At 46.7% G+C, this 15,250-nt stretch overlaps 2 protein-coding genes across 3 annotated transcripts; one reads left to right on the top strand and one right to left on the bottom strand.

Annotated features, from left to right (window-relative positions):
- The first annotated feature begins 455 nt into the window (after positions 1–455).
- LOC130380369 (gap junction gamma-1 protein-like) lies at positions 456–11,784 on the top strand. Of its 2 annotated transcripts, none has more exons than XM_056587547.1 (5): positions 456–819; positions 7,654–7,984; positions 8,442–8,664; positions 9,376–10,044; positions 10,333–11,784. In XM_056587547.1, exons 2-5 carry the CDS (start codon positions 7,745–7,747, stop codon positions 10,344–10,346), a joined length of 1,146 nt encoding a protein of 381 aa, XP_056443522.1. In that variant the 5' UTR covers positions 456–819; positions 7,654–7,744; the 3' UTR covers positions 10,347–11,784. The 2 variants fall into 2 exon arrangements, with proteins under 2 accessions (XP_056443522.1, XP_056443521.1); XM_056587546.1 differs by having other exon boundaries at positions 459–819; positions 7,708–7,984; positions 10,333–11,783.
- LOC130380370 (inhibin alpha chain-like) lies at positions 11,456–14,095 on the bottom strand. Its single transcript, XM_056587548.1, has 2 exons — positions 13,194–14,095; positions 11,456–12,790 (listed from the first exon to the last, which is right to left on the bottom strand). The coding sequence occupies exons 1-2, from the start codon at positions 13,471–13,473 to the stop codon at positions 12,054–12,056; spliced, it is 1,017 nt and encodes a 338-aa protein (XP_056443523.1). The 5' UTR covers positions 13,474–14,095; the 3' UTR covers positions 11,456–12,053.
- Between the last annotated feature and the right edge of the window lie 1,155 nt (positions 14,096–15,250).

The raw sequence follows: 15,250 nt of genomic DNA, 5'->3' as shown, positions 1-15,250 counted from the left end.
ATTAGGGTAAAATGAGCCAAAAATCGAAAACGGAAGGGGAACCTACCTCCTTGGTTTCGTCAGAACATGCTAGTACTATAAGGCGTTTGGTTAGAGTGTTTTCAAGAATCGAGAATCAAGAACGAAATCAAGAAAATGAAGAGGCAAAAGCCATCCGGGGCGCAATTTTTTCCTCTGTGGATTTTATTCTTGAATTAATGTTTGTTCATCGTTGCGATCGTTGTTGTGTTTATGTGAAAGAAATGCAGTTACAGGGCAAAACAGTTTTTCAAGGTTGCAATTCAGTTTTCGTGGGGAATTAACGAACTATTATTATTTATTTATTTTATTTATTTATTTTTATTTTTTTTTTTTGCGGAGGGGGGGGGAGCGCCAGGAGTGAAGCTCGCCTAGAGCGCCAAATGTGCTGGGGCCGCCCCTGTGTCCGCGTGTGAGTGTGTGTCCGCGTGTGTGTGTGTCCGCGCGTGTGTGTGTGTGTGTGTGTGTGTGTCCGCGGAGGCCTCCTTGGAAGGTAGGGGGGGAGAGGATAAATGACGTGGTCATGTGGGAGGGACGCGATTCGGGACTGTTCGGTTCAGTAGCGACCCCTGTGGTCGGCCTCACGTGGGTGTTCCGCCTCGAAGCGTCCAATGGGTTAATATTAAATGTGGCTCGTGCTGGTGACGGGGACTAATTGGCAAAAGCCGGCGGATCAATTAGATCCGGGAGGAAGTCGGCGGACTTGTTGAGGACGTTTCGACCCGCTTCTGGAGGTCTACTGGAGCTTTGTATGCCTTTCGACCGGGAACTTCTCCACGTTTGTTCTTCGATTCGCCACAGGTAGTAGGCTGCGTTAATTTCTGTGGTTGTTAACACGGCGTGTCCTTCCAAACTTGCTATTTCAGCCTATTGAAAACAATTGTATAGTAGCTCAACTATTATTATTATTATCATCATCGTCCAACATCTCTCTCCTGCAGTTTTTTCTTGGGTAAATTCGGACTGTCTGATACTTGTCCCATACGTTGAAGCGCTTCACCTTGTTGCTGAAGTTAACAAGTGTTTCCATTTAAATGTGTAGCCTACTGAATTTTTAAGAAAACATCCTGTGGAAACAACCATTTGATACATCGGGGACTATTTTGAACTCGTGAGTGCAGCTTATTTTCCATGCTGGGCTTGATGTTCTCGTCCTGCAGCCCGGTGCTCTGCTTCTGGTTAGGGAGGAATGTGGATCCGTGGTGTTTTCACATATTCCCCCCCTTCTTTCCCCATCATTTTCCACCAGGACTTCTCCAGTTAAGTGTAGTTTGTTTTGCGTGGGACTGGATGTTTTTTTTTTGTTTTTTTCAGGTTTACTTTCTGCATTTTTAGGCTTTATGAGCGATTGAAATATACAGGGGGGTATGGGAGAGAGGGGTGGACGTGCAGCAAAGGATGACAGGCGGGTGGTCCTGATCGCAAAGACACGGGTTCGATTCATGCATCCAGGAATGGTTCTCTGTAATTGTATATAGGTGTATTCCATTTATCTAGAATTGTAGCTGCTGTTCAAGCCGCTAGATCTGCTAACTTAGTTCAGGTTTATTTCCAGTCTACGGTGGCCGAGACGTGTCGTAAGAACTGCATTTCCAGAAGGCTTCACACACTCTAAAAATACATGCACATTAAAGGAAAACAAACATTTTCCCTCACACGTGGAAGAGCAAAGGTCTTGCCTGTGTGACGCCGATAAGTCTGGCAAAAGTGTAGGTATTAGGTAACCTTTGAAAGATAACTCATCTTCAATTTGATGGCTTATTAAAGTCCTTTGATTAAATTACTTGAATTAGCCTTGCCCTGTCCAAACTCTATACTGCAGAAGTATATTATAATAATGGCCCGCCTGCAAAGCCTTTGTGGTGGGGCTTTTGCAATTGTGTCAATTTTTTATATGCAGTTCATTCGACACGTCTTCATCGTACCAGTCAGCAGCAAAATTTAAAAACTGTTGAGGACTTCAGGTGGTGTGGAAGAGGTTTGATGTGTGATGATGAGTTTGTTGAAAGTTTATGGGCCTGCGAGTTTGATTTTCTCGCAAATCAACAGAACTCAAGACACGTGCGTATTGATGACCCAGTCAAAAGTACCCCACAAAAACGTTTGCTATCCAATGTCTGAGTAATGACCTTTAATATTGGCTTAGACATGAATGTGGTATGCGGTTGGAAAGAGGTGTTGGCTTACTTCACAGCTGTGTAGGTTCACAGCAAAGTGCTCTTGTTCAAACTTGTGATGTTTTTTTTTTTCTTAACAATTTTTTCAGATTTAAAGGGTATCAAGTCTAGGCTCCAAAAACACAAAGGCGTTGTTTGGCATCATTACTTGTACCACGGTCTGCGGGAATACTCGATTCTGATTGGATGCAGGGTGTGCATTAACTCCTGATATACGGACACCTGAGGGGTGTTCCACGAACGGAGGTTTAACAAACACTGAGTTAACGCTGAACTCTAGGTTGATTGACCCTGTGCCGACCAACCCAGAGTTTTCGGTTCCACAGCAGCGGTTATGCATTAGTTCAATCAACTCGGGGTTGGTTAACACAGGGTTGTGCGCGTCCACGCCAAACTTAAAAAGACGTGATGTATGGATCATGGAAACCCTCATCGATATGGCGAAACGGGCCGCTTATTTCAATGAAATGGAACCCCAGGTTCTCCTGGAGAGCTATGACGAGGAGAAGGACATTATCACAAGAAAAGGGAACGCTAAAACCTCTGGAACCCGGAGAACCAAAGCCTGGCAGCGGATCGCTGACCGCGTAAATGCGTTAGTTACACGTCAAAAGCATGATCCTTAATATTTGAGCCATGAATATATAAATATCCCAGTTAAGCATTCTTAAAGATCCTACCACATAACCCCTTTCTTTTAAAACAATATGTACTCCGATTGCTTCCAAGCGGTCAGAGGATCAAGTATAAAAATGAAGTATAAAAAACATACAAACTGGTAAGCTTTTCCCACCATCGTATTGGTATAAATTTAAATAAGCCATTTTTTTAAGCCAATCGTGAAAAGGCCGACAGTCGGCAGACTGGATCTGGCCCTCAAATTGTCTTGACCCTGGTGGAGGAGCTGTTAATAAACATAAATTCAGGGCGCCCTGGCATGGAGGGGGTACCTGGAGGTACCTACCACCTCAGAGAGTCATGGGCCATACCCCACACTGGTTGAATGTAGGTTTTTGTGTTTTCTTGTATTTTAGATTTTTTTTGCCTTCGAAGTAACACATGCAAACCGTGTGCTTGCCACAGCGCATACTATTCCAAATGTTTCTTTTTTGGTAACTGGGTAGAAAACCTAAAAGTGACAATTCATCAACTTCACAGATCAAGATGGATCAGTGCTTGTGAAGCCGCCGGCTACGATCGAACATTCTCCAGTGGATGCAAGTCCGTTAGGACTTTTTTATACTTTATGTTGTAAATGCCTCTCGGCATAGTACTCAGACAATATTGCTCTTTGTATGATAGGAGGCCGATACAAATCTTGGATGGGTCATCTGAAACGACTGTGATGTGCTCAGCATCTCCAGCATTATAGCCTAGATAAAACTACCATTTGAAAAAAACGGAGGGCTACGCAAATAGTCTGGAGTGAACTGAGGCCAGGTCCTCGATTGGTAGTGTTGGCTATGTAAGGCTATTTAAATATATTAAAGATTTGCGCGAGAATCTATATCTCTCCACTCCAGCAAAAAGTCATCCAATATGCCAAGATGTCGAGCCGTGGTCTTAATGCACGTATAATTTGCGCTCTGATATGAGCAGTTCTCTCATCAAAAGGGCTTGCCATTGTGAACACATGAAATCTGCGGTTAACGCCGGTTGAAATACCCAAAACAGGGTTATGTTTCAAACTTAACCTGCGCAAAACCTGGTCCGACCAGGTTTGATTCAGATCATATGTTGCTATAGCAACTAACATACCGTGATCCTTTTGGAACGGAAAACCTAGGGTTACAGCAAACCCTGGGTTAACTTACCCGGTTATGTGATAAAACCGGCTTTGTGGAACACCCCACTGGACAAGTAGTTCCGTCAAATTGTCTGTTTACCGTTCTCAATTATTGCGCTAGCTGGCGTATCGTCTCTAAAATAGTAGTAACCATAGCAACGGTCGTAGCTATGGTCCGTCCTAATTACTGGAGGAGTGAACAACGTTTCCGTTGCATGAGAACCCAACGGGCGTGTAATGGTGTTTCCGGGTTTTAGTCGGACCCTCAGGCGTAACCAGGGAAACAAATGTATGTTTTGTGGAAAACTTTATATTCAGATTGTAAAACGCATGAAAATATAAATTAATGGTCTTAATTTGGTCACCGTTGGTAAGTGACCGTGGTATAAGCGGGTGGACTTCGCGGAGGCCGGTTCACGCCTCCACGTCGTCCATTAATTCCTGATAATGGACACCTCGTCGGGCATTATCCCTTACTTATTCCACAATTAATCAAGCACAAAGAATCCTGAAGGCATGCTTGTTATCAGTCCTTGGCATTGGGGCAGAAGCATTTTTGTTGCATTGAAATGTGTAATTTGATTCAAAGGCGTGCATAACAGGTTGCCCTTTTGTGTAAGATATATCTAAAACCCATCAAAGTGTGTGTGTGTGTGTGTGTGTGTGTGTGTGTTTTTGTGTATGGAACGAAGACATAATGTGTCTGAACTTATGATGCTGAGTTAAGGTCCCTACAAAACATTAAGCTCACACCAACAATTGTTAGCATCACTTAACTCAAGTCATTACTTGTCTATTGGATTATTCTATTGTATGATTGTGTCATTAAACAACAATCTGGTTCCTTAGGCTTCGAGGCTTCCAAAACATTGTGGAATGTACCTGATGTTGAGATGCAGTTTTTGGGACTGGTAACGGAAAACCACCCTTAGTGGTTCAGTTGATTGGAAGTTCCATTTGTTTGAGTTTGGTATGGACAGGATGACGTTATAAATGGACATGCTCCCTTAATCAAAATAGAATTGGCTATCTTGTTATCCACATAACTACAAACCGTGAGAGGCTCCATCAGGCCATCTGCGAAGCCCAGTTCTGTTTATCGGACCAGATCAGGAAAAACCACATCACTTGAACTTTTCTCCCATTAGATGCGTTGAGGATTTGTTTAACTGATGCTGCCAACCTAGGCTTCATTATTATTTTTTACTGGAATCGCAGTGGTTTTGTGCTTCTCGGTTAAATGCCAGGAGGAGGAGAGGATTAAAAAGATGAGTAAAGTTGAGAAGAGCTGGAGAATGTTGTGGTTTGGCTGGGAGTTCCTTGGCTGAGGAATCGCATCATTTAGTTATGGGTTATAAACCTCGGCCCGTCGGACCTGGGATCAGGTCTATTATGGTGGGCACTTGAAGTTGTGGAGACCATTTGTTTGGTAGTCATAAAGACGGTAGTGTTTTGTGGTTTTAACGACGACTTGCAATGCAAACTCGGTAAATGCTTCGATGAGCAGTTGCGGTTCATTTGTGTGGTGGCCTTGTTTGTTTTGAATAAGAACCTTGTCACTCCTAATTTCTATAATCAGTTATTCATGTTAGTAACTGAGTGTGAAGGCCTGTCCCAACAGCTCACTAGGTCCAACAGCTTTTCTTCAGAGTCGTAATCTCTCTATATGAATAAAGGCCTGTTGTGTATTATACAAGGCATCATGACACCTGCCCTAAACCCACACCAAGTTTCCATTTGCGACTAGCTGCGACCTGCTAGCCTCCTCTTTGATTCCGGCATTGGCAGTTTGAGGTCAGCATGGCAACAAGATGAAGGAATGTTGGATTAGAGCCTTCGCTGGTGGACTGCTGCCTCTCGCTGCTCCGAGAACTCGGAGCAAGTGTTGACTTTCTTCCCCCTCCTTTTCTAAAGATCCACCACTCCCCTTGTGATGACAAATAGTGTTTGAGTAACTTTTGTTGAACTCATGAGGTTAAGGAAGCACTTGGAAAAGACGACAACTTTAATCTAAAATTATCAGGTTTTCATGCATTATAAATGTTCATCCAAGACACCTTTGCATCCCGTTAATCTGTTTCCAAACACAAACATTGGTGCCCCCTCTGGTAATCACATGCTGTCGGACACATTGTTGCTGATGTAGATTCCTATATCGTAGACTATAGGCCTCTACGAATTCTCTTTTTTGCATAGAAAACTTCATTTCCTAACGAGATCACCTGGAAGTACTTGAAGGAAAGTTGGTTCAAATTCAAAAAATGCTTAGGAAAGGAGCCTCGATGTATCCTTTTAACCCTCCTTTAGCATTGGTTACTCCTGAGCAACCTTTACAAAAGGAAAGGAGATAGTGGTGTCACATAATCCTTTACGATGGCAATATTTAAAGCAACATGCCACCGACGAAGTTTACAGACTAAAGCAGAAGAAGAGAAGAAAATAAAATTGATAATAATGGATACCAATTCCAGAAACAGTATTTGAAATGTATTCATTCATTGCTGGTTATTAAGCACACAATATACAACGTAAGAAAATAAACTGTCGACTTCAGATTTAAGAGACTACTGGGGGCAGTTAATATCAACATCAACATAAGTTGAGCCTAATTTTTTTTCATATGTGAATTGGGATTCAACTGGCCCATAATATTCCCGTTGGCCAAGTCTGACGTAAGTGATTCTCACTGTTGGCGACAACCTGATTTAAATCAATACGACAAACGCATGGATCGATAGAGCGCTTGTTGTAGTTCAACTTCGGAAAACTGTAGTTCCTCACTAGAGATGCTAGAGGTCAGCAATACTGGGTGTCGCGCAATGACGGTTAGGAAAAGTGGAGTCGAAATCATTTTAAACAGTGCTGGCATTTCCTATGTTAGAAAATAAGCACCTTTTCATCTCTCCTCGATGATGTTTTTCACAAAGGTTAAGGAAAGGAGGCATATAGGTTAGGAGATTTGACTATTTATAGAGGCCCTATGTGCTCTGTCCCACTCCTCTCGGTCTGTCTCTCTCTCCCTCTCTTCTGTCTCTCCCTCTCTTATCTGTCTGTCGCTCTCTCCCTCTCTTCTGTCTGTCTCTCCTCTCTCCCTCTCTTCTTGGTCTGTCTCTCCTCTCTCCCTCTCTTCTTGGTCTGTCTGTCTCTCCTCTCTCCCTCACTCCTTGGTCTGTCCGTCTCCTCTCTCTCTCTCTTCTTGGTCTGTCTGTCTCTCTCCCTCTCTTCTTGGTCTGTCTGTCTCTCTCCCTCTCTTCTTGGTCTGTCTGTCTCTCTCCCTCTCTTCTCGGTCTGTCTGTCTCTCCCTCACTTCTCGGTCTGTCTGTCTCTCCCTCACTTCTCGGTCTGTCTGTCTCTCCCTCACTTCTCGGTCTGTCTGTCTCTCCCTCACTTCTCGGTCTGTCTGTCTCTCCCTCACTTCTCGGTCTGTCTGTCTCTCCCTCACTTCTCGGTCTGTCTGTCTCTCCCTCACTTCTCGGTCTGTCTGTCTCTCCCTCACTTCTCGGTCTGTCTGTCTCTCCCTCACTTCTCGGTCTGTCTGTCTCTCCCTCACTTCTCGGTCTGTCTGTCTCTCCCTCACTTCTCGGTCTGTCTGTCTCTCCCTCACTTCTCGGTCTGTCTGTCTCTCCCTCACTTCTCGGTCTGTCTGTGTCTTTCTTTTTATTGGTCCATCAGTGTACCCTTCCCTCTCCCTGCTAACTCCCTGTGTCAACCGATTGGCTTTCTCAGCGCCCCAAGCTAGCCCCCGGGCCGCGGCTCAGGCACCATGAGCTGGAGCTTCCTCACGCGGCTGCTGGACGAGATCTCCCAGCACTCTACCTTTGTGGGCAAGGTGTGGCTGTCGGTGCTCATCATCTTCCGCATCGTGCTGACGGCGGTGGGTGGAGAGACCATCTACCACGATGAGCAGAGCAACTTTGTGTGCAACACGCAGCAGCCCGGCTGCGAGAACGTCTGCTACGACGCCTTCGCGCCGCTCTCGCACGTCCGCTTCTGGGTCTTCCAGGTGAGTCCCGGGGAGGCTAACCGCTCTGCGTAACAGTTCCCTCCCCCCCCCCCACCCCCCAACACTACACTACCGTTCAAAAGTTTGGGGACACTTAAAATGAAGTGAATTAAGATAACATTAAATTAATCAGAGATACAGTCAAGAGTCAGACATTGTTAATGTGGTAAATGACTATTCTAGCTGGAAACGGCAGATTTTTAATGGAATATCTACATGGGTGTACAGAGGTCCATTTCCAGCCAGCATCACTCCCGTGTTCTAATGGTACGTTGTTTAGCTATCGTGTTAAAAGGCCAATGGATTAGAAAACCCTTGTTCAATTATGTTAGCGCAGCTGAAAACTGTTAAATCAAAGTGAGTTTTCATGGAAAACTTGAAATTGTCTGATTTAGCCACAACTTTTGAACAGTAGTGTACGTTTATGTGACTCCTCCCTCTCTTCCTGCTCCGCCAGGTGCTGATGATCACCACGCCCACCATCATGTACCTGGGCTTCGCCACGCACAAGGTGGCCCGCATGGGTGACCCCCAGTACCAGCCCACCCGCCGCGCCCGCAAGCGCATGCCTATTGTGACCTCCGGGGCCGCGCGCAACTATGAGGAGGCAATGGAGGACGGGGAGGAGGACCCCATGATGGAGGAGGAGATCGAGCCCGAGAAGGCGAAGGCGGACAATGGTACGCAGAAGGGAGGCAGCGCGGTTGGTGCTCTAGCTTGCTAAGCTAAAAACGTTTATTTTCAATGACGGACCACAATATAATGTGAACACGCTGTTTGGACGCCTGTATTGGAAGAGCCTTAAGCCTAAAGTACACCGCCGGCGACCGCCGCGCGTCAAAACAGTCGTCCCTATTATTTTCTATGTACAACCCCCACACCAGCGGCGCCCCGCCCCACGACCCTTAACGCCACTGTCCTATTGCTCAGTGTCGCCGCCCCTGAAAATGCGCATTTTGAAAGCTGAAAACTGAAAGTTGACTAGTTCGCAGGCCTGGGTCTTCCTGTTGATGCTAGGGGCGCTTCCTATTGGTACTAGGGGCTGCACTTGACGCCTGTCAGTGTGTTTTAGCCTCTGTGTTGTAATACCTTGAGCGCATTCATTTCTAAACAGGGGTTACCATGTAGGACTCGAACCTACCTTGAATAGTGGTAGTCGTGTTAATGCCTGGCTGTAGACATGACGTCATTGTGAGTTAATCAGGAGTCATTTGTCTGAGAATTTTAATAAAAAACACATTTTCACGGTTAAAATATGACTTTCTGTGTAATGAAATCAACATGTACAGGCTGCTGTGGTGGTTATTTTTTGCCTGCAGTGTGCCCTAGTTAACCAGTATGTCTCAGTTTTTTTCTCCTCTGGGCTCCTCCTCCTGTCTCTCCTCCTGCAGGCCCGGAGAAGAAGCACGACGGCCGGCGTCAGATCCAGGCGGACGGCCTGATGAAGGTCTATGCCTGCCAGCTGCTGACCCGCGCTGCCTTCGAGATGGCCTTCCTCTACGGCCAGTTCCTCCTGTACGGCTTCCGCGTTGCGCCGGACTACGTGTGCACGCGTCTGCCCTGCCCCCACACGGTTGACTGCTATGTGTCACGGCCCACCGAGAAGACCATCTTCCTGCTGATTATGTACGTGGTGTCCTTTCTCTGCCTGCTCCTCACGCTCCTGGAGATGGTGCACCTCGGCGTTGGCGGTCTCCGCGACACCTTCCGCCGCAGGGCCACCCTGGCGTCCCGAACCAGGCCAGCCCGAGGAGGAGGAGGAGGAGGAGGAGGAGGAGCCTCGGCGCCCCCAGGCTACCACGCCACGGTGAAGCATGACCGGCCCAAGGAGGAGGCCGGGACTGGGCTCCTGCCGCTGGCGGACTCTGGGCGGGAGAGTCCCGGGGTGGAGGGTGGCGGTGGTGGCCAGGAGCTGGAGCGGCTGCGGCGGCACATAAGGCAGGCCCAGCTGCAGCTGGACCTGGTGGGCCAGGGGGGCAGCGGGGGACCGGACCCCACAGCGGCCGTGCAGAACCGGCACAACCTCGCCGAGGAGAGGCGCGCCGAGGGTGGAGAGAAAGGTAGCGCTTGGGGATATTTACATCTTGAGTTGCTGATGATCATTGGTGCAGTGAGTAGCATTTAAAGGCCGTTTGCAAATCACGACCAACGGTCTCCCCCCCCCCCCCCCCTCCAATTACCTTAAAGAAGCTATGGTGGCCGGTAAGGGGGATATACCTACCTCATTCCCTATTGAAAGGGTTGCACACTGTGAACACAGGTTATTACAATAATTATGTTTCTGGATCAAATTAATCGCATAATCGCACAATACCTGCCGTCCTAATGGATGATCTGTTTTTTTCCAGGAGTCCATGCCTGAGCCGGCTTCCCACGGGCCCCGAACGGAAGGACGCATCCATAGAGGGGAGAAATGTCGAACAAGCCGGGAAAACCAAAGTGTGAGTGAGGGAGAGGTGTTTATGTTTGTGAGAGGGAGAGGGAAATGTGTGAGAGGGAGAGGGAAATGTGTGTTTCTGTATTAAAGGCCCAAACAACAAATACAATCCAAAGAAACCGTTGTTGTCTCAGGAGTGTTGTGGTGAGAGCACGGTCTCTGCTTGCATGTTGAAGCCAGGGTCATCTTCTGTACCGCTGGCACCGCTATGGGGGTCCCCTGCCTTGTTCGTTAAGTTTTGTTTTTTGAAAGGGGTTCAAGGTTCTGCTCTTTTGTTCTCCTCCCTTTCAAATGTGTGGGTTGGTGGGGATTTTGTGTGGGTGACAGTTGATGAGTTATATTCTGTCACCACTTTACATTTCAACCCAATATGCGTGTGTGGATTCGTAAGCCACTCCTTGTATTACGCAGAAACTCAAATTTAAGATGTTTACCTGGGAAAAGCTTGAAACTATTTCTACAATGACTGGACAGTGTTTTGTTCGAGTTGACAAGACCATACTATTGCAAATGTTGGCCTTTGACTGTTGAGCTTTAAGTCTTATTTTTTGTTTTGCTTTTGGTAATTACCTACTTTTCTGAGAAGAAATTGTGGCACTTTAACGTTTTCTGGTTCGATGCTGGCTTTCGCAGGTTTAAGTCAAGTGTGTGTGTGTGTGTGTGTGTATGTGTTATACAAATGGTTCCTGATGGTTTAACCCGTTTGTCTTGCAGTCTTTACCCCCATAACAGCCTATGTGCAGATTCCATCTGACTTCATGTTGATGGGCATTTTAAAACCCCAACGTTGTAGCTTATCTGGTTGTCCACCTGATGGAGTCTTGCTGTCGAGGCCTGCTGGGAATAAGACTTTTAGTTGTCTGGAATGTGATGAACTTGAGCTGGTTTGTGTATTGTAAAGTTGTCAACAGTTTATTTTTTTATTTTTTTGACTAAAGAATACTTTACACATGGTACAACATTCCCTTTTAATATGGTTTGGCTTTGTAATTGTTTTTTTTGTAACTTTCTAACGGCCAGTTAATAAATGCATTTGAATGCATTTGATTTGTGTTTGAAAGTGTCTGTTGTCCCAAACACAAACATTATTTGCAACACTTTGAGCAATCAAAGTTGAGGTTTCCTTAATGTCTGACTTGACAGACCTTCTCATGGGTGGCATTGACTAATATCTATTGTTGGTGTTGCTTTTAAGAGGGCAAGGTTAACAGAACAACCAAATGACAGACCAATACCTTTTGGCAAGATATGCAGAGGTAGATGGGCATGATGAAGGCCATGAAGTGCAGTTGTCAGACATGTATTTGATTAAAATGGACAGCTTGACGAAGTAAAAGGGCTGTGAAGTGGTATGTCGTCCGAAGGTCTGCCTTCCCTGCCCCCAAGGTTGCTCAGACAAAATATTCAGTTTCAGTGTTTTATTTTTGCATACATAACATACAAGCATATTGTAGCAAAGCATCATTGCAGAAATGTGGGAAGGACGAGCGACAAGAACAGTTTTCAAGTGTGTAATAAGTGAGCTATAAAGTTTCAGCTGGGAGGGGATGAAGCATTAGCCCACACTGATTTCCCAATAGTAGTCTACTACTGCACGGCCTATTTCATTTTATAGTTTTCTGCCTAGTCTGTTTAGAAACAGCTGCACTCTTCAGGTATGATGTTGGGCAGAGTCTCGTACATGAACGAGTACCCGCCGTCCGAAGTGGTCGTGATCCTCAAGGACCTCATGGACTCCGGGACTGGGGCGCAGCACTGCTTGATCCCCAGCAGGGCGGTGCCACGGTCGGGGGCGGAGCAGTTACCGTGGCAATAGCTGAAAGTCACTACCTTGGGGTGGACGATCCAGTTTCCCCAGCCCAGTTCATCAAAGCTGATTTCCACTGCGTCCCGCCAACAGTCTCGAGACTCCGGCTGCTGCTGAGAGGGCCGCTGCAACAGGTCCGCGGCGGACTGGGACCACGGGATCGCGTGGCGTGGCCAACGACCGGAAACCCGCCGGCGAGCACGGAGATGAAGGAAAGGAGTTTTATCCGGGTCTTCGATGAGGGGTAGGCGGTTGGTACAGCGCACCTCCAGCGTAAGCGGCCCAGAGTAAACCTTGGCTGGCCGGTGGTGATCGTCCAGATCATACGTGGCCCAGCCGTCCGAGCTGGTCAATGCAAGAGCAACGGCGGCCAAGTGGTCTGGGTGTTGCCCTGAGTTCAGAATGTAGAGCGGGCTGGAGGAGTTGGACTCCGGTCCGGCATAGAACCAGAAGTGAGCCGAAGTGATCAAGAGCTCCTGGGGGTTGACGGACGGTTGGAAATGATACGAGTGGAAGGTGGCCGTTTCAGCATCCCTCACCTCAGTTCTGCCGCACGGCGAGTCTGCCAAATGAATCATATGCAATGGAGAAGGGTGTTTTAGTCGTCTTTTAAATAAGATCTATTTAATTGACAACCAAACAAACGTCTTAATTAACAATCGATGCGTTAAAGCGCTGCCTTTTGTCCCAATGTTTTGAAATCAAATGTAGCCACGGGTAACCATGTCCTTAGCTAAATCAACATTTACTCTTTCTATGGTATTTGTACATTTGCAACGAACAACACACGTACAATGAGTATTAGCTAGATTACGTTTTCCTTTGAGACAAGAGGCTTGAAAGCATCATGATTCCAAGGAGAAATAAATAAATGTTAAATCACAGGCCTATGCGTGCTATCTATTGAGACCTTCTAACAACCCACTCAGGCTGGATTTGTGGAAAAAACTTTACTGTTGTCTTACCGGAGCTGGGGAACACAATGACTTGGGAGACATCCAGGTCCTGCTTGTGGTCTTCCTCAGCCACCGCCGCGCTGCTAGACCTCCCTGGCCGCCGCCTGGGTCCCTTCCAGCCCGGGGGTAACGCAGGGGCCACTGGCGGGGCCTCCAGCCCCATCCGCCCCAGCACCCAGTCCTTGAACAGAGCCAGGACCAGCTCCCTGGGCATGTCTTCGTCCGGACAGGCCCTAGCCATGCCGCCGGTCCCCAGGACCATCATCAACCAGACCAGCCTACGCAACATGGCTGCAGCCCCACACTACCTCCCACCCCCACCCTTAAAACGACAGCTCCGGGGCAACGGACGGACGGAGAATGATGACCAAGACCCTATCCAGGGGTGGTTCCTTTCCTCTGTCGCTGGATATCGAGGCTCGACCGCAGGTTTAAACAAGCAAAGTACCTGACTTACCCTTTAAACAAAGATGTTTGTCTAACTTTTGAATAGCAGCAAAGGGACTCAAGTTAAGCTCAGCCTCTTCTCAGTGCCCTACCAAAAGCTTTACCTTCATCAGAGAAAGCAACAGTATCTTCTGAGATTTGTGTGAATCTCGCTCTCTCTCTCGCTCTCTCCTCGGCTGGGATTGTTACTGCTAGAATGAGCCGTAATCAGTGTTTGGGGAAAATGTGAACACAACATTACTGTGTTATAATCTCCAGGAGGTGTCCATGGCCTTCGGTTTGGTGTCTGCACATGACCTTGCTCGCACACAGGGAAGGCAAAAGTGTGCTATTTCTTTTGAAAGTCCAACAGCAACCCTGCAGGGACAGCCGTGGTGGTGGTTAATGTCGAAGCGTTTGTTCTGTACCTGACACAGAACCTGAAGTATCAAAAGCAGGTGTATATACTCATGACCTTTCAACCCTCATGAGCTCATCGTAGTCGTAATAGAAAGATGGGGCTAAAGTTGGAAAAACCGATTGCTAACACGACAAACCCTCTAAAGCAGGGCTCTCAAACTCGCGGCCCGGGGGCCAATTGAGGCCCGCGGGATGATATTTTGTGGCCCCCTACTTTGCATCAAAGTTTAGTGTTAGTGTGGCACGCACCTTTTTGCTGAGTGGCTTGCCACGCTTTTTTATCGCTTGTGATAGGGTGACCAGATGTCCCGGTTTTGCCGGGACAGTCCCAATTTTGAGTTGCGTGTCCTGAGTCCCGCCAAAAGCCAAAGGACGCTAAAATGTCCCGGTTTCCACCAACCGCTATGAAATGTCCCGTGTTGTCAGCGATACCATAGCCAACATGATCTAATGATAGCCCAATCATTAACTTAGATTGGGTCAGTTGTGCTCCTTTTTTCTGTTGAATAATTGATGCAGCCCAGCCTGACCCAGACTCTACCTCTAGCGGCCCACAGGTAGGTTGAGTTTGAGACCCCTGCTCTAAAGTCAAACCTATTGAGTGATTTCAGGGGTATGCTTAAATGAACTGGGAGTAAAAAGCTGAATATCTGCTGTGGAGTGGGATGTGAAGTATTGTGTTAAATATCAAATGGTAACGGCTCAGAATGGGTGCATATACTTGTACTCATTTGTTGTACCTGTCTAGAACAAAAAAAATGAAGTGTATGAAGTGAATAGTTTTAGATGCAGCCAAGTGATAAAGCATCAGATAGAGACATGGTTCTCACACTGATGCATTTAGTGTCTAATCGTTTTTGTTTTTCACTCTGGTTCCTTTATGCAGCTGGCCCTGTGTTCCCAAGGACCGCTCACTAAGTGTGTGTGATCAAACCAATCGATTGTATCAGCCCGTCTATAATTATACTTCACTGTTTTCAATGGGATCAAACTTTTTCTGCTAACAACCATACAATATATGGCTCTCGTGGCTTTGAATCTCAATGTTAGGAACAGCTGCCATTGATCAAATTTACTTATTGACGTTATATCTGTTCAAATGACATCCAAATGATATCCCAACAATAATTGATCATATCACACATGCTGCCATTGGAAAAGCCTACAAAACACTGAGGTCTATAGACCTAGGTATTTCCATCAATACATAAAGTTAAGAC

This window comes from Gadus chalcogrammus, chromosome 4, assembly GCF_026213295.1.
Source record: "Gadus chalcogrammus isolate NIFS_2021 chromosome 4, NIFS_Gcha_1.0, whole genome shotgun sequence".
In the NCBI taxonomy this organism is placed as follows: domain Eukaryota; kingdom Metazoa; phylum Chordata; class Actinopteri; order Gadiformes; family Gadidae; genus Gadus; species Gadus chalcogrammus.
This window is presented reverse-complemented; position numbering and strand designations above follow the sequence as displayed.